The sequence below is a fragment of the Branchiostoma floridae genome, chromosome 6, assembly GCF_000003815.2.
Source record: "Branchiostoma floridae strain S238N-H82 chromosome 6, Bfl_VNyyK, whole genome shotgun sequence".
Classification (NCBI taxonomy): Eukaryota; Metazoa; Chordata; class Leptocardii; order Amphioxiformes; family Branchiostomatidae; genus Branchiostoma; species Branchiostoma floridae.
Window position 1 is genome coordinate 13,105,924 of NC_049984.1, and position 25,471 is coordinate 13,131,394.

A 25,471-nucleotide genomic window follows, 5' to 3' on the forward strand; every position below is an offset into this window, starting at 1 on the left:
GATATAGTAGTAGTCGAAAAAATTACACTCGCGCTCTTCCTACCTCTGCCACAGAACGGAACAGTACAAGGCTATTAAATCTAATCACCTTGACACATTCAGGGCGTTTTGTAACTAGGTGCTAAGTCTTGGACGGGAGTTAGGAGTTTCTGCCCGCGCGCCGCGGGTGTTTCCTGTCTGCCAGTCGGAGCAAACAACACCCCATAAAATCGGTTGTGGCCGAGTCATGATAACGTCAAAACAAGCCATTATTTGTGTCCCTATGTTCTAGAAACGTTGGACAATCGCTTGTAGGTACGGTCAGATGTCAAACAGAAGTTAGAAACGAGATTTGTCCAGTCATAGTTGACGTTCTAAAACTCAGGCTTCACGCACTGCTGGCCGTTTTGCGACAACCGCATGCAGCCGTAAAAGTAATTCACTCGCGTTTTTCGCAGTTTACCACATGCTCAGATTAGCGTGTTCATCTATTGAATTGACAATTTACTAATTCATATATTAACATGTAATTTATATTTGTAATTGATGCAAAAATATTTTCAGGGTGTAGAAAGTTACGTTATGATACTTTCAATGTACCGGGAAGGAATGACGTCGGCCATTGTTGTCAGTGAATAGAGATCGCAGCGGGTGCTGGCGCGGCCCGCTGAACATGTGCCGGGCGCGCGACTACTACTACTATATCTGCGCGATTCGACCTCTGCTTGGAGAGTAGTGACGAGTAGTGTCCATCTAGGCGTGCGTCCGTCCCCTCGAGTGTGAGAATGGCGCGGTCTGAGGTGTCGTCCGCCCAGCAACCCAGGCTGGTGTATCCGCTTGCTGTGTGAGGAAGGATCAGTTCGTTAATTGCAAAATGGAATTTTTCTACTTTTGTTCTTCTTTTAGGACGCCGAAAAACAGTTACTCAATCAACTTGATCCCAAATCCCGTTGCTTGAGTAACTGCGATTTGGCCTATGTGTACTTCATTGGACAAGTAGGCAAATTTGTGTGTTTTGTTTTGGGTGTCTTGAAAAAAAAAAAAAAAAACAGGATTCCTGTATATATGCAACACACTTCGGTTGATCTAAGGCGGCCCAGGCACGCTCGATTTGTGTTCGACTTCGGGCGCGTGTCCCCTTGTCCAGCCGAATTCGAACTATATTCGATGACGTTCCATTACGTAATTCGAACCGAACGCGCATTCGAACCCGTGGTTATTTGCGACCTTTCAATGTAAACACGCACCGCAAGGACCTTCTATCCTTTGTGAATGCCCAGCTCAAAATAAGAGTATTGATGTTCATAGTACTCACGTTTTACTTATACTCCCTTTCTTATCGAAATTGTCCGAGGGTATTTTGTGCAGTCATTTAATGTTTTTCCTATGGTGCATTTTCAACGAAAAATTGAAAAAATATAGTCGTTTCTGATGTTTTTGGCCCCCCAAAACAATGTAATCCTAACGGGAGGGGGCCATACTTCGACACCCGTTCTAAGTGGATGCGCATGGCTTTTGTCAATGTACATTTTACAGTGAACTCATCAAAAACAAGTTAAGATCTTGTATGCATCCATATAACTGTTATTGAAGCTGTACAGATATATATTTCATTTAACAGTAGCGTTCCGCACTGTACTTTGACAGCGCACGAAACTTACGGCAGGTTTTCGGCTTGCGTCCTAGCAGAACGTTCCAACACAAAAAAGGGGTCCAAACTCCGACATAGTAACAACCAGACCATCGCCGTGCATTTTTAAACAACTTATGCAAATAGAATAGCACTAAAAGTCTTCATTATATTTTTTTTTGTACCAAATATAGGTCATAATTTGTATTACGCGACTTATTCAAATACGGTGTGTTAAAACGTTTACCTCTCACGGTGAGACCAACTTGCCGCAAAACGGCAGCGCATTGTTACGTTGGACTGTGACGGCATTTTCGCTTTTCGGCTTCCTTGATTGCCATTTCATCCTGTCTTTTGGCAGCAGCAACGGCTACAGGATTTTTTAGTCGGTAGAGATCGATTTTTCTTGAATGTTTGTCGCTCTACGGACGGGTTGACTGAGTTCAACGTGTTGAGCATCGCTCGCCCGCCTGCGTGCGTGATAGTAAAATGGCGGGGCCCCGACTGGGTGAACATTGTGGCATCATTTTAGCTCCGTTTATCCAAGCCAGTTAAAGGCAGAAGAGAACACAGGTATTATTTTTCGGAAGGCTAATAAACATCATTTCTATGTGTGGTGATATTTTTTCACATGTCGTATTTTGCGAAGAATAATTCAAGAGTTTCCCGGGCCATGGTCTCGATACGTTCGCTCGTCAACTTGCACGGAAGGCGTCAAACTTGTGCAAGTTTTTCAATCGTTATCTGTGGGACTTGCTAACTTCGACACATACCCCGCCTTTGTAGTTATTTACAACAAGGTTTAGTCTACAGCTAGTGTACTTCTCATGTGCAGGCATCTATGCATTTCTCCGCAACAATGATTTTTAAAACCTGTCGAACTTTGGACCCCTGTCTAAGTATGGCCCCCTCCCGTTAATGTCAAACAAAATACCCTCGGATGAAAATGATAAGTATGAGGTAGGCTTTTATTCCTTAGAATACCATGATAGGAGGTCCTATTTCCACCTTGCCATAGACCTATGAAATAGACACCACTTTTTTTTACCAAAATGTGTATTTCTAGCCCGAAATCCGGTATGTAACACAACAAAATCACAAGTATTCAATGTCTTTCAAGTAGTTCTTAAACTGTGTGAGTTTTTATCGAGATGCGACCAAGGAATCAAAAGATATATTCATATGTATAGAATACTACTTCTAGCCAACCGAGACCATAGATGCCAATACAGCAGCCCGGACACAACATTAAACATATACCTCAGCACCGGACATATGGTCTAGTCCTCACTCATAGTGAGCAAATGAGCTGGTCGCAATCATCATGTTTGATTTAGGGCGAAGAGATGCGGTTACAGTTACAATGCACATGTAACCTTGGAGTGGCCTTCAGGTATTGTTACGTGGTGACCATAAAAAAAAGATCGATCGAGTGAAAACAACACTTCTTACTGACGCGTCCTTCCAGCCATTTGCCTCCTGAATATTTTATTCATCTAATAAAGAATTTCTACACGGCTGCACGTGTGTCTTTTGAACTTTTCTATAAAAAAGAACTAACGTTACTATCAGTGCTATTAGTCCAGGCGGAGATACCTGAAAACAATGTGGTTTCGTAGCCACCCAGTACTTATTCAGTTTAGGTCTCTTTATGCAAATTTATGCAAGTTAGGTGATTATGTCCGAAATTAAAAATGAAACAGCATAAATTAAGTAATACTTGTGCAAATAACATGAAAAAATTTCGTCACAATTGGAAGGAGAGTGTTCATTTTCTGATAATTAGAAGTGCCTATCTCGTTTCTATGGCAACCATTGCTAAAGAAAAGATAATTCCACAGCAACGGGGAGGCCTATGGTTTTCTACAGCCATTTGAAGTACATGAAAGTCATCCATTCATGAAGCAATTGTTGTATTTCATAGCAACAATAATACAGTAACCTAAGAATCTCCTCCTGGACTATATATAGTAGTCCATAAAAAACGTAAATGTTGCAAGCACTTAACATTAATTCGCCTAATTACATAAATCCATTACTGTACTTTGAAAAGCATTGTGGTTGAGAGATCTCTATTGTAGCATCAGGTGCCCATTTTTACACCTGGTTGGAGTGAGGAAGGTCGTGTAAAGTGCCTTTCCCCAAGGACATAACGTCAGGGCACGGCGGGTATTGAACTCGCGACCTCTTGATTCCGAGCCGAACGCTCTACCAGTTACGCCACACACGACGCCACCCGAGTTTGCGCGGATCTTCCGTGGTAACATTCTTTATCAAACGAACACAAATAAACAAGAACAGACGGGATGACGGTGCACTGAAGTAAATACAACTTATTTGAGCGCCGCCATCATACATGAACAGATTTTAACAAGCAAAGATGGCTGAACAGGTAAATGAATGCAAATATCGTTGAAGAGGTTCATCAGTCACGTTATGCATACATGTACTATCAATTTTCTTCCAAGGTAGAGTGGTACCTCCAAATTTTCGACGCCTGACTTTATATCTTGGACCAAGACGTGCTGTCAGACATCGAAAATTTGGAGAAAGAAAATTGATAGTTAATGTATGCAAGTGTTTCATAGCACCGTAAGAAAGACAATTAAGGTCATACATGTGTCCTAAGATCCTTGAAAGCTAGCCGAGGAGAGCTATGATTACTAATGTTACAACACCCTTTTCCCTGCATGCCTTTCTCAATGTAATCCGTATATAAGACGTCTGTATTACAGAAATATACTTGTGCTGAGAGTTTGCTCATTTCTGTTACACAAAACAGTTGGATCAATGAATTGCACGTTCGTGTTGGGACCGTTCTCAGTGAAAAGTGCAAAAAAGCGAATTTAGCCCACAAATGATGGCTTATTTTTCGAAAAGTGCAAAATAGCGATTTTAGCCCCAAAATGACAGCTTATTTTTTCTTCGATATATATAGGTTATGTATTATAGTCAAACGTAAGATATGTTGCTGGTAACGTTTGTTACAACAGTACCATTTAGCTTTTTCTTCGGAATGATTTTCGATTTTCAGCTAAACCATTAAACCATATCGGTTTGGGTGTCTGAGTACGAGAACATACGGAGTGCCTAGCAAAAAGAAGGTCGGGTTTCCGGTCGGGTAAACGAAAACACACCATTTTCTCCGGGGGATTTATAAACTGGGCAGCGTTCTTACACCAGGTCAAATAAATAACGTAGAAACAATTGAACAATAATAACGTTTGTTACGTATACAGTCATTACTGTAAAACAGTTTGTACGCATGAAAGGCTACAACAATCCTTTCTTTTTCCTCTAGGAAGACAGAAAAACTATAAAATGTCACAAAACGGCATTTTTGTGTATGGTATTTGGCTAATACCTACACAAGTAAAGTGACCTCGATAGACTAAACGTATTTTGTACTAACACAGCACGAAATCTGGTATTTAAGCAAGCTTAAACTCAACGTAAACGCGACGTTTCTGCACCCTTTCCGCAACTTAACGACTTCTTTCCGTGTTACCTTTACGTTGGCACTTAGGCTAGGGTCACAATTGGCCCGGTGCCCGTCAGGGATGTAGCCCCGGCCGGGCTCTGAAGTCGGGCGGACACCGGCTGTTTACCGGCTGTCGTGGTCACAATCAAACGTTGCCTTCGCGCTGCCCCATGGGGGTCCCGGAGTGTTCCGGCGGGCACCCCGTCATTTTTCTTTAAAAAATTTCCACCTTCCTAGGTTCGTCTCCGGCAGACACCCGTCAGATGTTCTGACGGTGTCCTGTAGTCACCCCTGCGGGGTCCGACAGGGTAACGTTTGTCTCTCACAGCCCGGTGGGGCAGTTGTAGGGTCCCTGCCGCATGCCCTGCGAACAACGGCAGGGAACCAGGCAGGCTCCTGGTGGGCACTCTTTAAGGGGTATAAAAACAAGCATTGCCTGCATTCACTTAAGATAGTACATCATTGAACTTGGAGTACTGGTGCGGTACGTCGGGGTCCGTTCACTGCGGCACGGTTTTTTTCGCCAACTTTTCCTCGCACTCGCACTGACGTGCGGCACTGTTACGTTTCTAAACTAAACTAAATAAACATGTTATTGGAATTTTTAATGTCGGCGGATGACTTGCCAAACTGTTGAGGCCTATATTTTTATATTTGTAAAACGAAAAAAAATGGCTTATGGGTCCGAATGACTGCAAGTTTGGCGTTCCGTCGGCCAATTGCAGAGGAAACGTCCTTCTTCAGCCAAACATCTTTCTTCAGCTTGTTTCTATAGTCTGGGGTTGTAATATCGTAAAAAACATAGAAGCTTTCTATGAAGGAGGCTATCTGTTCGTCCTGCTTCTCAGTGATGCAGCCTATTATGTGGTCTGTTGCGTGGTGTGTTGTCCTATCCCCCTCTGTTCAGCCCTTGTCTGCAGAAGTTTCTGTTGCTGAATTCTTCCGCCTGCCTAGTGGGCTAAGGGCTGTTTCCCCTGGTCTTCTCCTTTCCCTTGGTATAGCGCTATGCACTTAACTCCACTGTAATACGAGAACTGTGTGATACGTGTAAGTTCACGGCTTTTGTCCTTTCACGTGATCTGTGACGTCACATATTTGACCCGGTGTTACGAATTACACACTTTTATTCCGACAGACTGCCGGCAACCGGAGGGGTCCCTCTCGGTGTTGTCACGATTAGGTCGCGGGGTGGTTGTACGAGCGGGTCCCTGGTTCATTTTAACTCAGACTTAAATTGAACCAGGGTCCCGGCCGGGCCTCAAAATACCCCGGCAGCCGCGAGGTGTCCCACAGGGCAACGCAGGGGTCACGCCCGAAAGTGCCAAAAAACAGCCCGTGAATTGCCCGGCAGGGCCCCTTTTTCGAATTGTGACCTAAGCCTTATAAGTACGGTTCTGCACTTCTTAACGTGCCTTTCCGCAGTAAGACGCTTAAAGGCGTCGTTAATAACAGTATTTCCATATCCTTAACGGGCGGAAAGCGTGCGTTTCTTTAGACTTTTCCGTGATATTTTGACCACCTTTACACTCGATTTCCGTTACGATTTCCCCCACGTTTATGTGTCGTTCATACAGCCTGAAAGGTACGTGAAGATGTGCAGAAACGTACCTATTTGAACGCTTTCCGTGATATTTTCTTGGACTATAATTGTCATTTATTTTTAGGAAAGGCGGCGTAATTTTAAACCTTTCCGCATCTTTAGGTTGGCTTTATGTGTTTTGTGTGGCTTAACTTTCCGCACCATGTGCATTGGGTATGCGTGTCTCATTTGGTTCGAATCATACCTACTAGGTACCTGAGGCTTCTTCGTCTAACTATCTTTTAATTCTTATTGTGGACTTGGATTGGTCGACCGAGGGAACAATTGGTGTACAGTATCCACGAATCTCCGCTACATGCAAGTCCACAATTTGGAGTCCAGTGTCGGGCGATACGACTGGAAAGACATCATTTCAAGGACCATTTAGTTCCATCTTGTCATCACAGTAGGAAAATTCGGTATCGGACTCCAGAAGATGTTTCGTGATGGTCGTGCTCTCCATGTAGTCTCCGCCAGCTGATGCTGGTCAAGACGACACAATCTTGAATTCACCCTGAGTTGTGCCCCGTTGAAAATCTCCAGCATACTCCGTTTCCAGCAAGCCGTGAGTGTCCTAGTATTCGTTCCGTCTTGTAGTTCCGTCGGAATCCATATGAGGCAAGACCACACCGATAATCCGTGTGTTGAAACGGGTCCAAGGTTCCTTCGTGACTTGTCCCGAAACAGACGCCCTGCAAACTGGTTTCTTCTATAAATTCTGGCATATTTGTTAGGTTTAAAAATCCCACTCTTGTCTGTCATTGGATAACGTCCCATCACATGACACACGTGAACTTCTTCTGGGAGCTGCTAATTAGAAATTCAATGCCGCGTTGTTCGTTATTCCACTGTTCATTGTTCATTGTTCCACTAGACATAGATATTTCCGTTCGACTTGTAAAATATTGGTTGTGTTTAACACAAATGGATTATACTAAGCATCCGTTACAAGTAAATGCACTCTTGGAACAGCATAACTCCGTCGTAAACGGCCGGAGAAGATCATTGTTGCAGCGTGTTAAAGAAATACTTGATTATAGTGGATATTCTTATCTCTGGTACTCTGACAACTCACTCTATGACCCTGTATATGTATGTAATATGATAAGGAACAGAATTACCAATATGTATATCCAGACGTCTCTACATAATACAAGTATAGATACCGGTAAGCTGAGATTCTACAAAACTTGTAAATCTGTATACGCTAGAGAGAAGTACTTAGAACTAGTTGATTTCGAGCTGCGCTCCGCAATAAGCAAAGTCAGAATTAGCGCTCATCCTCTAGAAGTGGAAAGAGGGAGATACAAGAGATTACCAGTGTGTGAAAGGATTTGTAAATATTGTACATCTAAAGCAGTGGGAGACGAAACACATTTCATTTCCAAATGTTCATTCAACGAAACCGAAAGAATCACCCTGTTTAGAGAAGTCACAAAGACTTATCCCAACTTCCCCACATTGACAGACAAACAGAAGGCCACTTTTCTCTTGAAATCGCAGAACCCACAAATTTTAGAAAATGTGGGGCTTTTCGTCTCCCTCTGCTTCCAAAAAAGAAGTCAAACCCAACCTGCTTAGAAATAGCCAACACTAGTATTAGATTAGAACATTGTTTATGACTGTCCATTGTCACTATGTGTATACCATGTACTTGCAATTAGCCCTCGGGCACGAACTTGCAAATAAACTTCTGTTATTCATAGTTGACGGGGAATAAATTTGAATTTGAAAAAAACACCATCCCCTTTGTACACTGTTAAGCCTAGGTTTAGCCAAGGAGGCTCTTTCAACCTCCTTGGTTTAGCTAAACACAACAACTGCTACCACACTAGAAAATTCCAACCTTTCTGGGAGAGCATGATTACTTGTAGATGAAAAATGTTCTTCTAGACAAGGAGCTAAGAAAGTTTTTTTTTTTGTCAATTATATGAACTGAGAACAACAAACCCGACCATCGCTATATTCCCATGCATACGTTACCGTGTAGTGAGGACGCTATGTCGTCGGGATGCCAAGCTGCAGGGCACAGCCATCCACGAACGACATTACTCTCCAAGCAGAGGTCGAATCGCGCAGATATAGTAGTAGTCGAAAAAATTACACTCGCGCTCTTCCTACCTCTGCCACAGAACGCATAAGGGCGGGGATATCCTTTCAAAATCCGTGTTAGAAGCTTAGGCCGACTTTAGACAGACAACACTTTCATAGTTGTGCGACTGTTGTTGTCGACAATATTTTTAGGCTGTCTAAAGAGGATCAAAATAGTCGTGCGAGGGTTTTTATGGAATCATCGTGGGACCACCTCGGACCCAGTCGCGCAACCCTTCAGCGGGGGTCCGTGACTATTCCTCACACGTCTAAAGAAAAATCGTCGCCGGCGACGGGACTGGATCATATGCAAATAAGCCTGCAGCATGTTTTTTGTCTATTTGAAAGGGCATTTTTCTCCGTAAATATACATGCAGTCAGTAATGGAAACGTATTTTTGTCATCAGAAACTGCCTGTTCCAGCGCAATGTTCCGCCACCAGTGGCTACATCCTTCATGATACTAGTAGTAATCTGTAATACCACCGGCGGCCACGAACGCCGGGTTTAATTCCAGATTTTCCCGTCTCTGTGTCATTCTTTGTTGGGGACAATGTTTGTTTGCAAGCAAAAGAATAGTAATCTGCTGCATGACGAAAATGAAGAATTCTCCCGCCATTTTTAATTTGCAAGCAAGAGGTCACTGTGGGTCACGCACGCACGCATCGCAGTGGAATCCTGCGCCGCGGGTGTCCCGCAATACTCTGAACGCATGTCTAAAGACATTATCGTTGCCCACAACGAATAGTTAATAACAGTCGCTGTTGTCTGTTTGAAGTGGGCCTTATTTATTAAGAGGATCAAAGATCCTCTTTAGACAGCCTAAAAATATCGTCGCCGGCAACGGGTTATTGTCGGTATAGACCGTGAACTTAGAGCCATACAGATGATCCTTGAACTTTTCTGTTACTGCCCACTTCAAACCTAGCAACTCTACCTTAAACGAACTGTAGTTATCCATGTTCCTCTCAGCTGGTCTAAGTCTTCTTCTTGTTCTCGTTATGATACTGGGCAACACCCCTAGTTTGTTGGGGCAAACCACCCAGGGCGTAGTGCTGTTGTTTTATTGGCTGTTCCTCAGATGTTGTAATACCTCTTCCTTAAACTTAAGAACCATATGCAATAACTTTCTCTTTCCCATCCTGCACTTGAGATAAAACGGCCCCTAGCATCGATGAACACTACAAAAGGTAGACTGTAATCAGGATAGGCTAACACGTCAGCACTCATCAAGTGGTGACGTAAAGTATCAAATGCCTTCTGACACTCATCTGTCCATACAAACGGTGGAGGTTTGCACTGTCCCTTCTTCTTCGCTGCTGTTAAACGATGCAGAGGGGCGGCTATCTTACTGAAGTCCTTTACAAAACGGCGATAATAGGAACAAAAGGCAACGAATGACTTGAATTCTTTAGGAGTTCTCGGCACTGGCCAATCACGTAATGCGGCACAATTCTCAGGGTCAGTGGCTACTCCATCTGCCGAAACTACGTGACCTAAGTATTTCACTCTTCTTCTGAACAAATGGCACTTGTCTGGCCGAAGTTTCAATCCGTATGACTTGAGCCTGGTGAAAACCAAGTCAAGGCGAGACAAATGTTCGTCAAAGTCTTTAGAGAAGACAATTATGTCATCCAAGTAAATAAGTAGTGCTTCAAGGTTCTGATCGCCTAGACAACGCTGCATTAATCTGCTAAAAACCGCTTCCGGTCAAACCCATAGCCATACGATCAAATTCAAGTAATCCAAACGGTAGGCAAAATGCAGTCTTTTCTCGGTCTTTTTCATTCATTTTCACCTGCCAATACCCACTAGCTAAGTCCAGGGTCGAAAACAGGCTAGCCCCCTGCAGCGCATCTAAAGATTCCTCAATACGCGGTAACGGAAATGCATCCTTATGTGTCCTTGCGTTCAGCTTACGGTAGTCAACACAAAATCTTAAACCTCCATCTTTCTTCCGGACGAGCACAACTGGTGATGCCCAGGGACTACAGCTCTCCCTCTACCATATCATTAACGTATTGCTTAACTTCCTGGTACAGAGCAGGAGGAATTCTTCTGTAAGGCTCCCTGGTGGGAGGTGAATCACCAGTTGGTATTCTATGCGTTACTGCTTCAGTGCACCCAAAATCATGTTTATGTGCGGAAAACACATCAGAATGCTCGCCTAGGAACTTCTCTAACTTGTCTTTCTGCTCCGTTGTTAAATCTGCTCCCGACAAGTCAACCTTAGGACTATTACTAGTACTAGGGACCTGGGGTTCTTCTTCCCCGGTGCACGAACGGAAATCTACCCGAATCTCGTGCTGACTTACTTCTTCAAATTCTATATTTCCCTGAGGTTGGATTTCAGCCTGATACAATTCTACCATGACTGCTTTGTGGCTTATTTGAATGTAGTATTCTGCGACATTGGCTACTCGAACAGGTACTCTACCGTGCCTAACTTGTGCATAAGTACGAGCCACTAGAATATCCTTTGGACGAAGACAACCTGTTTCTGGGGGCTCAACTAACACAGTATAGGGTTTACCGTCTGGTCCAGGGCGTGCTCTACAAAACAAAATCATCTCATGACCGGCCGACACAGTTACCTTGTCCCTACCAGAAACACAAACTACCTTTGTACTACCAGAAACACGTGCAAGACCAATTCGGCCATCTTCCCTTGCGAACGATTCTTTTTTCTTAATCGACACTTAATCGACTTGACGGTTTCATTCCATACCTGATCTAGATTTTGCTCATTCTTAACATCTGCACCAAACGGTTGGTCCCCGAATTCTTGCAGAACATTCATACCTAAAACACCTTCCCCCTCATCTTCTACAATGATTACTCCTCGTTTTGGTAACACTTTCCCCTTGAATTTAACATCTAGTTCACAATAACCAACACATTTGATGGGAAGGCCATTTGCTGCTGTTAACTTGAGCCAGCTAGTGCTGTCCCTCATTATCCCTCAACCTTTCCCCATCGTTACCAAAGTTAGCCTTAAAACAACTATATGTGATGGTGGTGACTTGCGATCCAGTATCAATAAGACAAGGCACAGTTTTCCCTTCAAAAATCACATCCCTTACATTTGTTTTCTACCTTTGTACTAATATTAACTATATTTGTAATACGTCGCCAGGGGACGGCTCCGTTTCGAAAGGGGAGCATGTAACAGGGTGCCCCTGTTCTATATGATAATCTAGCTAGTAAGTTCCTTGTACTTTCCAAGATCCCTATGCTAGAACTTAGTAGAAGACTGTGTTAGTCACTCTTTACCCGCTCTGTTCTGAGAAATAGGTTGAGTAGGCGGTTTGACTAATGACCCAAAGACAGCTAAAGCACCTCCCCTGTGGACCACGCCATATATGGGCATGGTCAGGGGGTGAATTTAGGAAGTGACTCAGGATGACGAAGATACAAGAATGTACCTTTTTCTGAGAAATATGTGTGTAGGCGGATAAGAAACATATAAATAAGGAAATAGAACCCATGTACTCAGTTCAGCTTTGGGGAGGGAGAGAATATAGACAGTGTTCCATGTAGCTCTGGCTCTGTCGTCCTTGGTTCGTCGCACACACCTACAAGACCTGCAGCTATCCTACGAATTCTGTAAGGGACGCCTTCGAAGTCAAGGTCACGACCAACTACACCCCTTACATATACCAAGGAGGTTCAACCTCCTTGCATATACCTGAATTTTCTGTACTGATACCTCCACCTACCCCTACCAACTGAACAATAGATTTTTTTTCTTTCTGTCCTTTCAGTTTCCCATCCCAGGGCTCGAAATACTGGGTGCATGTGCACCCAGGTGCACCCAAAATTGGAGCTGTGCACTCAATTTTTTTCTGTGGGTGCACCTGGGTGCACCCAAATATTTTCGTAGGCTTATGTATGTAAAGATGTCAGTATACTATTAGACACCATACTCTTGACATCTATATGTTAAAAAGATAATAAAGTGTCTGTCATAGTACTTATTTGAAGTTGGAATTTGTGTTCATCGATCTTTTCAATGCCCCAAAACTGTGTGATATTTTGTTTTATTTTATGTGGTGCACCCAAACATTTTTGGTGCACCCAATTTTCTAGGTTGGGTGCACCAGTGCACCTAATCCCAAAAATGAATTTTGAGCCCTGCATCCTATTCTTTGACTTTAGATTTATTTTGGCATTCTATGGCATTAGACTAGTTATATATCTGTTTTCTGATACTTTTTTTTCAACCTACGGCATACATGTGCTCATTTTACAGCTGCTTTGCAGAACTTACTGTGTGGTCGAAAACTTCTTTTTTTTAAACGGCCGAAAATTGATGCGAGCGCGGATGTTATCCATATAATCAAATCAACATGATCAGATCACCTAATGCCCTTAACAAATTCACCGTATCAAACAATCTTTATGAAAACAGTCATGCCAAAGGATAGAACGCTGACTAAAACACACCACCGACGACAAATGTACATTAATATATATATATCGTAACTCCGTTGCCATGGCAATGCGTTTTCATTGCCACACTTTTTTTCTTTAGTGGTGGATTCCAGATGTAATTATAGAGGGTCAAAAATATTCTCTATATTTTCCCAACAGCACCATGTTCGATCACGAAGCAGAGAGACAGTTTAGATATACAAGCCAATCTGGAGTGGGATCTTCCCATGGTCATTACCTCCCCCTTCATCTTCGAGGTCAAGCTCAACACCACTGGGATCTGCGTTATCCAGCTGGACACGGTGGACCATGACGGGTATCGCGTCATCCTCCGGTCATCATGGCAGTCCGACATTGGGAGAGTCGCGCACTACCATGTCACTGTCTTTGCAACACAACACACACCAGGTGAGGAGAAACGCTGCAATGGCAAGTTCCCACAAGAGTTCGACAACCCCAAGTAATGAATGTTATTGACAACTCTGAAAATCACCCAATTTGCATAATATATGACTTCAAATACTCATAACTACACAACTTTCCTATGTCAAAAATGTGAACTCTATGACTCCTCTATCGTTTACTTTTATTTGTTTGAGTTTGAGCAGTCTCGTTGCTCATTTAATATAGAAAAGCAAAGTCAGTAGTATAGTAGGGACACGCTGCATGATATCATTTATTCAGGCAGTGCAAGGTGGTGCAGGTCAGAGGTCACACGCTAACTACTAGTATCATGGTCTCGGGCCGGAGTTTCTTTTACGATTTCGGAGGTTGGCGGACAGCCTCAGGCCGATGGGCTACAGTTCCGCTAGTAAACGTAGGACGCGAAACTTAATCAATATGGTCGAAAGCCGTTTACTGCCTCTTTCCGACAAACCTATTGGTATCGTCTGTTGCCTCTTTATTTTGGGTAGAATATGTAGTAAAATTTTAATTTTGGACCCGAAAACTATCATTTTTTAACACTTTTTTGATCGAAGCTGCTTGGAAAAAACGAATTTTCCCAGGATAACGGCCTACGTGGTAGAGAAGCTAAATTCTTCATGTTTATGCAAAATGAAAATTTAAAAAATTCCATGTGATAACTTTTTTGCAATCTCCGATGACGTAATTTCTTCGAAATCGCATGAAAAACGATGCCTGTTGGGTCATCAGGCGAAAAAACCGCATCACCGTTGCAGCGGACTAATACAAAAATGGTTTCGCTGGAGGGCCAACTACTCCTCGCACAAAAATAATACAACCCACGGGCTTTTCAGGAAATACGACAAATCTATGCTCAGCTATAACGATCACCAAGCAATAGGGAGCAAAACCTTAAGGCGCAAGCAGGCGCAGGTCAAAGGTCATCGGCTGCTGATATTATTTATTCAGGCGCAGGTTAGAGGTCAGATATTATTTATTCAGGCGCAGGTCAGAGGTCATTGCTGATATGATTTAGTCAGGCGCAGGTCAGAGGTCATCGTCTGACGGCAAAATCTAGGGAAATAGGTATTTTCTGAGCTCTGGTCGGGGTGAAAGAGGGGTCAAGTCGACCTTTTGACCCAACAAGGTAACTATGACAACCCCCCCCCCCCAAATGAAACACCCCCCTCCCCCCAAATCGTGAAAGACATGCCCTTATTTGCCCTGGTCGTAAGGCTATACGCTGGGATGCCTTACTTTTTCTTTATTTTATCCATTTTCTTATCGTATAGGTTAGTTTTATGTACGAATATATACCATCTATAAGTATGAATAATGATAGTTAGCGTGTGACCTCTGACCTCTGACCTGTACCACCTTGCACCGCCTGAATAAATGATATCAGCGTGTCCCTACTATACTACTAAAGTCTCTTGCTTGCATAATCTATATGATTTCATCATCTCTTTCCGAATCACCTATGCTGCATTTGTTCGTCTTCAAGAAGCTATTTCAGCGTTTTCTAATCAACGATACAAATGATGTCCAGATTTACATAACCTGTCTCTCTCTCCCTCTCTATCTCTTTATCTCTCTCTCTACATGTATGTTATATATATATACGTCACTGTTTGAAGAAGTCTGATGGGCCCTGATGTATATAACGTCTTTAACTTCCCTCAAGAGATGACCAGGTGATAAATGAAAGAAATCTAAAATAGCTACATCCTGACCACTTTGCTTTATTATATGTCTGCTTTGATGTCGACTTTCATTCTAAACACGCACAGACATCACATCAGCTGCTGAGTTTCGGAGGTTCTGGATTTGTTGGTCGAAGGGCGGAAGTGTTGGTGTGGGCAGAAGTGGGGATGACGAACCCTTCATGAGCTGGACAGACCCTCAACCAGTCACTGACATTACGCTGGCGGGCTACAAGACTATGTATGTTCTTGGGGTCTTTAGGTTCAACTGTACACAAGGTGAGGACTCTGCGATTTCGTGATTCCTTATACCGAACATCTGCCGATCTATCTATGGCCTTCTATTACGTACCAGTAAGAGCTGTGCGTTCTTATGTCACCATCTCATTGAAGAAATAGTGAATGTCAAACTGTTGAAATATCGGATGATACCGGAAACTATCGGATGATAGTGTTGCAGAAGCCTTAGATCAATAGGATTAATCTTTGAAATGTTTTTATTACTCTGTGGATTCTAGTCTAGATTTTTGTTTCTATTAAGATGGATTTCCAGGAGTGTGTGTTGACCCACCGACCCAAGCAAACACTACCGGCCCCGTGTGCAACTGTCCTTATCTGCTGGGGGAGAACTGCACCTACCCATGTTCCCCGGGATATTACGTCATTTCCGGTGATGTCATCGTCAGAACATGCACCGCTGATGGATCATGGACAGACATGGGTATCTTCTGCCAAGGTAGAACATATCACCATATTAAGCACAACAATATGGTTTAGAAAAGTGTTAAGGACATATATCAGAACATGCACCGCAAAGTAGTAAATCTAACGATTTACCTCAACTCTTGTCTGCAGATATTGACGAGTGCTCCACTATCAATGGTAACTGCAGCCAGACCTGCACCAACACTGTAGGAAGTTACAACTGTTCCTGTAGTGAAGGGTTCGTACTGGACGAAGACAAACATAGCTGTTCTAGTACGTAATTTGTTGCAAACATGTACATATTCTTATTTAAATTGTATGTGTTTAAGTCTATCCGACTTGTTTAAAATTTATATACTGCATTCACTGTCTTTAAACATACGTACTTTTTTATTGTGTAACTTGTAATCGTCCGTCACCCTGAATTATCATTGAAGATTTGGTGTTTTTGCACTTGGCACTGTGTCTGTACAGTATGTGGCTTTTATTTTCACACACAGTCCGAAAGGGTTTTATCGTACAGGCGTTATCTAGTGCTTCTGAAGATCCATGTTTCCATAATAATGGTGCAACGTATATCATCAGTAACGGACAGGAGAGCATCATTGAGCAACGTAAGTATACTTTTTCATGTCACGTCATTTGATCATATTGTTACCATTAGATAAACATATCATCAATTTCAAGAGTAAAGAAATTGCACGTAGCAATATTCAAATAAGGTGCAAGAGCTCTACAATACATATCATAATTTTTTCCTACACGCCAGGTGCACGTGGATATCAGGTGTTTATTTTGAATGAACGGACGGGGGAAGTAGTAAACAAGACGGTTTTTGACACCTTTGGGAGTGGAGGAGGAAGAGGCGTCGCAGAAGCACGAAACCTGACATCGTATCTGGATGGAGTTTTATACGTAAGTAGTTGATAGATTGTGCACTCGGATAAGAAATTCTATTTTCTTAGATTTATCTTGTCATATACCTTGCATATTTCCCACAAAACGCAACTTTGTTGGTGGTTTCTGGAAATGCAAAATGCGACAGAAAATGCTGTAATTTGTATCGTTAACGATATAGGGAAAGTATGAATTAGCCTCATTCTGATATAACGTTTGCCCTTATAGAATTTCAAATTTCTATCAAGCCTCTAATTCTGTATCACCAATGTTCTTTCCTTTTGGTGCTAGGGACGGATAATAGTCATCGTCGTTCATGACAACGGCGGCGATTACAACGTAGACAACGAACCCAATCTAGCACCGTACGGAACTGCAATGACTCGAATAGGTGCCGTGTTAATCAATCCTCTTATCAAATTTTCAGCTCAGGGAGAAAGAAATCAATCTTTCTATTTTTGAATTCTACACTGCTATTTCTTGAAGGCGAATAGAATTTTTTTTCTGGTAGATTAAATTTTGCTGCCTGGACGAACAGGTTCAATTTCAGGTCCACAGTGTAGGTATCTTTGAACATGTTTTCGTGAGAATCGCCTAGACTTGCTCATATTTACAAGCATGAATTCGTAGAGTTGAATATATTCTGATACCCATGACAGGACAAAAAGAGTCCTTCGCCATGATCACTCAGAAGGGAACGAATCCATGTTGGTTTGTGGAAGATAAGAATGCTCGAGGAAGAGGACCAACTGTTGTAGAGGCGTTCATACCAACAGGTAAAAGAAAACACACAGTGCATGAATTTCGTTCCACCTTACAGATTGTTGATGTTTCCAATTCTATATAACGAACAACACCACATGATAGGTGATGAAGAAGATTCTTTCCGTTTCGGATCGGGTTTTACTTCTAATCAGTGTTAAATTAGTCAGTTGTTAAAAGAGTAAAACATTTATTTTGTTGCCGCTCCGCGTTGGACCCCATTTCTCATATCTGTCTCTATCTAGATGGATCTCAAGGAGTGTGTGTTGATCCACCGACCCAAGCCAACACTACCGGACCCATGTGCGACTGTCCTTTTCTGCTGGGGGAGAACTGCACTTACCCATGTTCCCCGGGATATCACGTCATTTCCGGTGATGTCATTGTCAGAACATGCAACTCAAATAGATCGTGGACAGAGACGGATCTTTTCTGCCAAGGTATACGTACGAAAGGAAGACAACTAGAAATGATTGAGAGGAATATTCAACAAGAAAACCTAGCTTGACAGCATGTCGAAAGCTGTAGCTTGAAACTCCTACATTAAAGAAAATATTTATCTTCTAACGGTATACTTCCTGAAAATTACGTAGTTCCAGAAGGAACAATGTTGTATCTTCCTAGATTTGAAAAGTCTAATAATTCCTTGTAGATATTGACGAGTGCTCCACTCTGAATGGTGGCTGTGCCCAGACCTGCACCAACACTGTAGGAAGTTACAACTGTTCCTGTAGTGACGGGCTCGTACTGGACTGGACTGGGTATAACTGTTCGGCTGGTAAGACATCTGTTGATATGTTCCCCTGTTACAAGCGCTAGGCCAACATTGGACGCATAACGTTATATTGCTAAACATCGCATGAGAATAATGCACCGGGTCCATTGGCAAATTTATTTGATTCAATCACCAAAATCTTCAGGTTAGAAATCATTTTCCTCTTCAGGGTGTCCACTACCCGACTACATCAGCTTTAACGAAGTTTGCTACAAGTACTTTGCTGAGCGGAAGACTTACGACGAAGCAAGACAGAGGTGTGCCGAAGACGGTGGCCTGTTAGCCATGCCTAAAGACAATGCGACTGATACTTTTCTCTTCAGTCTGGGAAATCAGAAACGCTGGATTGGGTTGACTGACGCCATCACCGAAGGCCATTGGGTATTTGAGGACGGCCAAACACTGACGTCAGTCCATTATACCAACTGGGGCCCAGGTTATCCGAGAGGTGGAGACTACGCGTACCAGTACCATACTGTAAAAGTATGTAGGAACGACCGCTTCTGGTATAATCGTATGGGTGGCCGGCAATACCATTTCATCTGTCAAATAAATCCAGGTATTGATTATAATCAGAAACGTCACTTTTTAGAACACTTTAAGGCACGAATTAGCAGATCTTAATAATATTTATCTTTTTGACACTGGGCATGATTCGTATGTGATTCGTATTTTCACAGTCCATAATGGTGACTAAGAGACTATTCAATATCATTGATTTCTATTTCTTGTGTATATCAAATGATTAAACTGTAACCCTTATGACACGTCATGAATAGTTGTGGACGGATGTGCGTCATCAAATGGTGGATGTGAGCAGACCTGTGTCAACACTGGTGGGAGCTACCACTGCCTCTGTAGGGACGGTTACAGATTACATGCTGACGGCCACAACTGTACTGGTGTGTTACAAAAATTATAATATTCTGTACCATCTACAAGTGCTCGTTTCTTTTCTGATCAATAGTATTGACTAATTACCAAACACACTGCGTTTAACAGGACTTGACACGAAACTGTTTGTTTTGCTTTAGACATTGACGAGTGTTTGGAAAATCCAACCATCTGCGGCATCAACGCTGATTGCATCAACGGTGACGGCTACTTCGACTGTGTCTGTTCAACTGGATTCGTCATGGGGGAGGGCGGCTGCCAAGGTCTATTCTTGATCTTTGGTGAAAATGTAGATTAAGTCGCGATTCACTTTCTCAACGTTTTATTGACTACAAAAAGTAACTGCCTTTGTCAAGTAGAGTGACTTTAACTTGATCATTAAAGAACTCCTTTCAGACATTGATGAATGCAGCAGTACAGAGTCAGTGTGTGACGTCAACGCCTTCTGTGTGAACATGGATGGGAGCTACCACTGTGTGTGTCTGGACGGATTTACAGGAGACGGGAACAATTGTCACAGTACGTTTTCTCTTATTGTATTTTGTTGTTTTGTGTGCTAAAACATACAGGAATATTTTACTCTGTTAATTCGTACAACCATTGCCCTCCAACGCCGTGTAATTTCTCGCTATCCAAATTAAATAATTAATGAAGGTGATAGTTATTTTTCTTCTTATGGTACTATATAGCTAGTGGGTGCTGGCAAATGGGAAGGGAGTTTTTACTCAATTCCTAGTCTATCTTTTCTTCTCGCCTTCGCCAAGGACTTTCAACATCAGCATCAACATCAACAACAACAATGCGCACTACAGGACAAACTACATCACTCACAGAAGCGTCTACTACATCTGTCAAATCAACAACCGGCTGGTCCCTCACTGTGTCCCTCACAGACACGGACACATCCACTTCAACCGTGGTATCTACCAGATCAACAACCATCAAAACGACATTGCTTCAAGATGTCTTTGGAGGTAAACGATGAAATCAAATTATTTGATAGAATGTGCAAGAAAACTATTTACTTGTGAACAAATGCATGTTTTTACGTTGAAATGGAAAGATTGTATAAAATCTATGCATACCATCTTGTACGGTATTGCCATGTTCCAATCATGACTTATTTCTATCCGATTATCTTTTCGTAACAGAGATTGACTCAGAAATAACTGAAGAAAGTTCTACCGAACTTGTGTCGACTATGCCCACAATCCCACCTCTGACACCAGGTAAAGTTAAGTCAACTCGCCAACCTCATGTTTTCATGACCACACAGGAATCTTCAACACAGACGTCCTTTCTAATGGAGGTAACAGATTCCACACACCGAACTTACCAACTTCCTTTAGTTGTTGTAATCTATTTGTCGTAATACTTTTATACGTTTAATGATTTTTTACAACCCGTGTCAAAATTTCTTAAACTGCAGGAGGAGATACCTGCTCTTATTGAAACTCTTGGTGACAAGGTGAACTACTTCAAAGGGTCACTGGATGATCATAAGGAGCTTCTGAAAGGTTCTTTTTCCTTCCAATCTTCTGCTTGAAATAAAACCAGTGTTTTAAGGTGAATAGTTTAGTTAATTGTAATGTCATCCCACTTTATCTTATCTTACGTGTCCATTATCTTACGTGACTGACCGCATGTCATATACAAAACATGCAGAAGTGACTTACGCGACATCGTCGGTACTACAAGCCCAGAGCAGTAGCAGGGAGATTGTTGCCATAGACACGAGTTTTGACATTTCCTTTGGCGTCACCGATGAGGTGAAAGACCTGATAGACGTTGATTCCCCCGACATGTCACCGATAGAACAACTGGAGCAAAAGGAGAAAGAGCAAGAACGTCTTAAGTCGCGGGTAGATCCCTATTTCTTTTATTCTCGATCTGAACAGGCTTAAAAATGAAATGTTTCTGTGAACATGAGACAATCAAGTGACTTTGTTATCTCCATGATAAATGGATCTTCCGATTTTTGTATCTTTTCTCCTGGACATGATCCGATCTTTATCTTTTATGTATACATGTACATGTAAAGGTGAAGTGGGTGGGTTTGGACCCCCTAGCGGCTTGCTTTGGAACTTTTCACCTAATTTGCATAATCATTGGGGTATTCTATAATCTAGGTGTTTTTCATGATATGACATTACTACATGCAACATATGTATTACAGGTGGAATATGCATGGATGCTCATTATGTAAATTCTATTTTACTTTGTATAATTGATGCAACAAGTGTCATAATTTATCTAATTGGTAAGTGATAATTAACAACATTGTGACATATCTACGTTAGCTATACATAAAAGCATAGTTTATGTAGACCTGGATGTTATTTGCATAATTGAAATCTTTCGTGGAGGTATGAGGTCTACGAACTCTTGTTTTACAATCTAGATAAAGGGTGAAACCATGCAATTTCTGGACCTGTTGGAGACGGCAGCTGGCAAGCTGTTGGATGAAGCATTACCGAGAGGAGAGGGTGCACACATCAGGTCAGACGGCGTGTTCACGGCAGTCAGGAAGGGCATCCCTGATGTTGGGACCATTCCTATCGATCGGGATATCGGCACCATCGTGCTAACAAAGAAAGATGGCCTTCCTGAAGATGCCAGTATAACGGTAAATAATGGTCCCAAAACTGGACCGCTCTCTTTCCCAATCTATTTGCATTTATAATCCTGCTTTAAAGGTACAATTTCGATTGGCAAGTCCGCATAAAGGCTACGATGGACGAAATGTAACGAACCCCTTGACTCTCGCAGGTTGTGATGTTTGACGATGATCCTTTCGTGTGGAGTGAAGACAGTGCTGAAGTATCCTCACCTGTAGTCATGATGACAATCACCAAAGATACCGATGTCCATGGAGGCCAGTCCCTCAATGATGCAGCATCAAGCCTGCAGCCAAACATCACCGTTGGTCTGAGGTCTATGGTGCAGTTTGGGACCACGGATGACACAGAAAAGCAGCATCACGAGACCCTGCCGACATCATACAGGCAGAACCTCGATGACGCAAAGAAATCATTCCCCCTGACCAAGCCTTCCAGCCATGACACCAACATGACGTATCACGCCTTGTACACGGAGAAAGGAGGCCAGGTGCCTTTCCTCCGATTCTCAGTCGATGACGTCGACACCGAGCTACAGGTGTACGTACGGTTTCACTACTTCCCAACTGAAGAAGAATACGACTACACAACAACTGTCAAAGCACCTGAAGTCACTGATTATGACGGCTTTGAGATGCCGTATGGCCTGGTCTACTCCAACTTCACATTTCCATTCGTTCCGGAGGTACAAAGCGAACATGGTTGGGCTATAGTTGGCGTGAAGAACAAAGGTAAACATTATCTTGTTATGGGATGTTTTCAAACGTCAATAATTAGATGTAGTATACAGCATAGCAGGTTAACCACTATACGTTTCGAAAAGATGAAAGATTGGAGGGATTTAGCGCCACCCCCCCCCCTCCTGTAACTCAAACAAGAGGAGCTGATTAACTCATTAGCATCAACGTCGTCTTAACTTGCTTCCTATTGAACTACTAAAATTATTTTTTAAACTTTTTTTTGCATATCAATTCATAGTTAGGATATGAAACCTGCTCTTCAACAAGATCTCTTCAGTGTCCCGAAATATAACGGATGTTATCTGAAAAATCTTACCATTTCCAAAATCAGGTCCAGTTACTTGAGTAATTGCTATTTGGCGCATCTTACTATCTGGGTGTCTAATCTTCATTGACGTACAAAAAAAGATATTGATATTTTCCTTATGTTCCTGTGATATCAGGTAGAGAGGTATCAGACAGTGGTTTCCGACGACTGCTAGCGTCGGCGCCTGAGGTCCCTCAGACATCGACCCTTTCAAAACATGGTGGCAGCCCGACAGGATTCACTCTACAGACTGCTGCAGTCTCCTGTCTCATGTGGGAAATGGAAAACCAGACGTGGAATAACCACCGCTGCAAGGTTTCATACCGACTAATCTTAGTAGTAGAATCATACTAATACTCCATAACGCATAGTCCATCAGTTGAGGTTGATATTGATGATTTATAGTGAAGCTGAGTAAAGAGTTTGAAAGAATTTTTTGATATAATTTGTTTCTTTGTCGATAATAGTGATTGCATTCTGTACTATCTGTACCGTAGGTTGGGATTGAAACGAAAGAGACGACCACACGGTGCACATGTGACATGACGCGACACAGCAATGGGAAAAGCTACAGGGTGATTTTGGCAACATCTTCTTTGGCGATTCCAAATTTCGTGGATTTTGACAAACTTGGTAGCAACATAGACAAATTGTCCACAAATTCGACCGTGTTTGGAACAATCTTTGCTCTGTGGATGATATATCTGATGTCCCAGCTATTGATACTGAGGTCTAATATCAAGGTATGTCAATAAATTCATTTGAGTTTTTTGTAAATCAGTTATCGTAGTCTAAGCCTCATTACATTATCTGTGATAGCAATAGCTTGTGACGCTATCACTTTTTTTCAAATGTCAATGGAAGTCTAATATCTAATTATCAACGCTTTTCTTCAGAGCAACATTTCCATAAACACAAAAGTGGCCACCAGCTTTGCTCTTGGACAATCAGCAAAGCTAGACAAAGCAAACATCAGCACGACGGTTGTTCCCAAAGTCTCCACAATCCCATCAGAGGTTCCCGGTGCGGAATACGTCTACGTCGTGTCTGTCCGCACGGGAACCCAGCCTGATGCCGGCACGGCGTCTGTGGTCGGGCTGATGATCACAGGGTCAGAGGGCAGGACAGCCATGGTCACACTCACCCCTGCTGGATCGGTACGAGTGCTGTGATTGATTGTGCTTATTAAGTAAACACGCGTTTTGAGCATTTTATATCAGTAAAATAATGATGTAATGGATGAAAGACAAGGGCATACGAGCGATCACGATGATGTCACGGTGACGCAGTGGTAGGCAAAAAGCAGGTGTTTGGCAAAAGACTGATTTACACATTAACCAGTAATTTGATCTGCTAATCTAAATATTAATTCTTAATTCAATCCACCTACATCCTGGCAGGCACCAGCCGTCGACTACCCCGGATATAAACAACAACAGCGATCGCTCGTATTTACATGCTCAATTTGTAGAAAGCATACCATCATTGACACCAGAAAGCAGCAAAGTACCATGAACAAAGTAATGCACACATTTCTGTGGAAATGATATATCTAAAGCAAACATTCCCCATGAATGATAGCTATAATCATTAATCGTCTTCATAAATGTCCTTAGACCCTAGCCCGAGGTGATGACACGTACCACATCATGACGACACCAGCCTCTATCGGCGAGCTCCAGTCTGTACAGGTCTGGCACGACAGCTCCGGGAAGGGCGCCATGGAGTCACTCTTCATAGACAACATCACAGTCTGGGACATGCAGACATCACAGAGGTGGGTACAGTAGCATATACAATTCTGTGATCTTAATACGTTTGCCCAATATTGTTTGATGCTTTAGTCTCAAGTTAAGTGCACTATTGAGGACGCCGTATTTGAAAACTGTGATTACATGGCTCTTCTCGTTCATATGGGACTTTTTAAATATATCAGGAAGCCATGATAATGATTGTAAATTGTACTTGAAACTCATCAAAGATTAACTGAGTCGGTTTCTCCAACTCCTAATGAACATGTTTGAGATGACGACCAAAATGAACGCCCTGTGCATGTGATCTAAATAGTATCAAGGAAATTAACAACTGTCTCTTTCCCCTTAGGTTCCTTTTCCCATGTTCCACCTGGCTGTCCACTCACAAAGGAGACGGTAGGACAATAAGGACCTTGAAGGTCGCGCCTGAAGGAGAGAAGTGGTGAGAACCTCCCTTCTCTACTTTAAAGTGTCTTGAATAAATGAACTGACTTTCAAATGATCCATTGACCTTGAACTCAACATCCAATACATATGAAGAGGTAATGCAGCAGAAACCATAACAATCTAGAATCATTGTATCATGGCTATACCTTCTTGATCTTCATAAATGAATGAAAAAACCTAGGTGTCTTTTGTATTCTACAAAATCTAGGCCGAGGTACGACGTAGACTCTGTTGCAGTCTTCCGGAACGGGGCTGGGTTTGGGGGGGGGGG

General features: G+C 42.5%; 3 protein-coding genes across 4 annotated transcripts in view; all 3 read left to right on the forward strand.

The window, feature by feature from the left end:
• The first annotated feature begins 13,420 nt into the window (after positions 1-13,420).
• Positions 13,421-16,392, forward strand: LOC118418109 (fibulin-5-like). The gene is made up of 4 exons (XM_035823938.1): positions 13,421-13,601; positions 15,389-15,580; positions 15,843-16,037; positions 16,157-16,392. The coding sequence occupies exons 1-4, from the start codon at positions 13,421-13,423 to the stop codon at positions 16,285-16,287; spliced, it is 699 nt and encodes a 232-aa protein (XP_035679831.1). The 3' UTR covers positions 16,288-16,392.
• Positions 16,393-20,977: 4,585 nt separating this feature from the next.
• Positions 20,978-23,174, forward strand: LOC118418110. The gene is made up of 4 exons (XM_035823939.1): positions 20,978-21,196; positions 21,736-21,960; positions 22,104-22,637; positions 23,136-23,174. The coding sequence occupies exons 1-4, from the start codon at positions 20,978-20,980 to the stop codon at positions 23,172-23,174; spliced, it is 1,017 nt and encodes a 338-aa protein (XP_035679832.1).
• A 303-nt stretch (positions 23,175-23,477) lies between these two features.
• The window catches only part of LOC118417071 (polycystic kidney disease protein 1-like 2), an 8,347-nt gene continuing 6,353 nt past the window's right edge, over positions 23,478-25,471 (forward strand). For both annotated transcript variants that reach the window (XM_035822443.1, XM_035822444.1), the window contains exons 1-3: positions 23,478-24,156; positions 24,616-24,776; positions 25,103-25,195. In XM_035822443.1, the coding sequence (XP_035678336.1) occupies positions 24,100-24,156; positions 24,616-24,776; positions 25,103-25,195 (311 nt within the window). In that variant the 5' untranslated portion in view covers positions 23,478-24,099. The remainder of the gene's footprint in view (positions 24,157-24,615; positions 24,777-25,102; positions 25,196-25,471) is intronic.

Bases quoted from the DNA above. Each gene is read 5' to 3' on its own strand.
- LOC118418110 (XM_035823939.1), top strand. From the start codon at position 20,978: ATGTCATATACAAAACATGCAGAAGTGACTTACGCGACATCGTCGGTA. The intron at 21,197-21,735 runs GTAGATCCCTAT...TTTACAATCTAG, and splicing joins AAGAACGTCTTAAGTCGCGG to ATAAAGGGTGAAACCATGCA. The intron at 22,638-23,135 runs GTACAAAGCGAA...CTGTGATATCAG, and splicing joins CATTTCCATTCGTTCCGGAG to GTAGAGAGGTATCAGACAGT.
- LOC118418109 (XM_035823938.1), top strand. From the start codon at position 13,421: ATGGTCATTACCTCCCCCTTCATCTTCGAGGTCAAGCTCAACACCACT. The intron at 13,602-15,388 runs GTGAGGAGAAAC...AAACACGCACAG, and splicing joins TGCAACACAACACACACCAG to ACATCACATCAGCTGCTGAG. The intron at 16,038-16,156 runs GTAGAACATATC...TCTTGTCTGCAG, and splicing joins CATGGGTATCTTCTGCCAAG to ATATTGACGAGTGCTCCACT.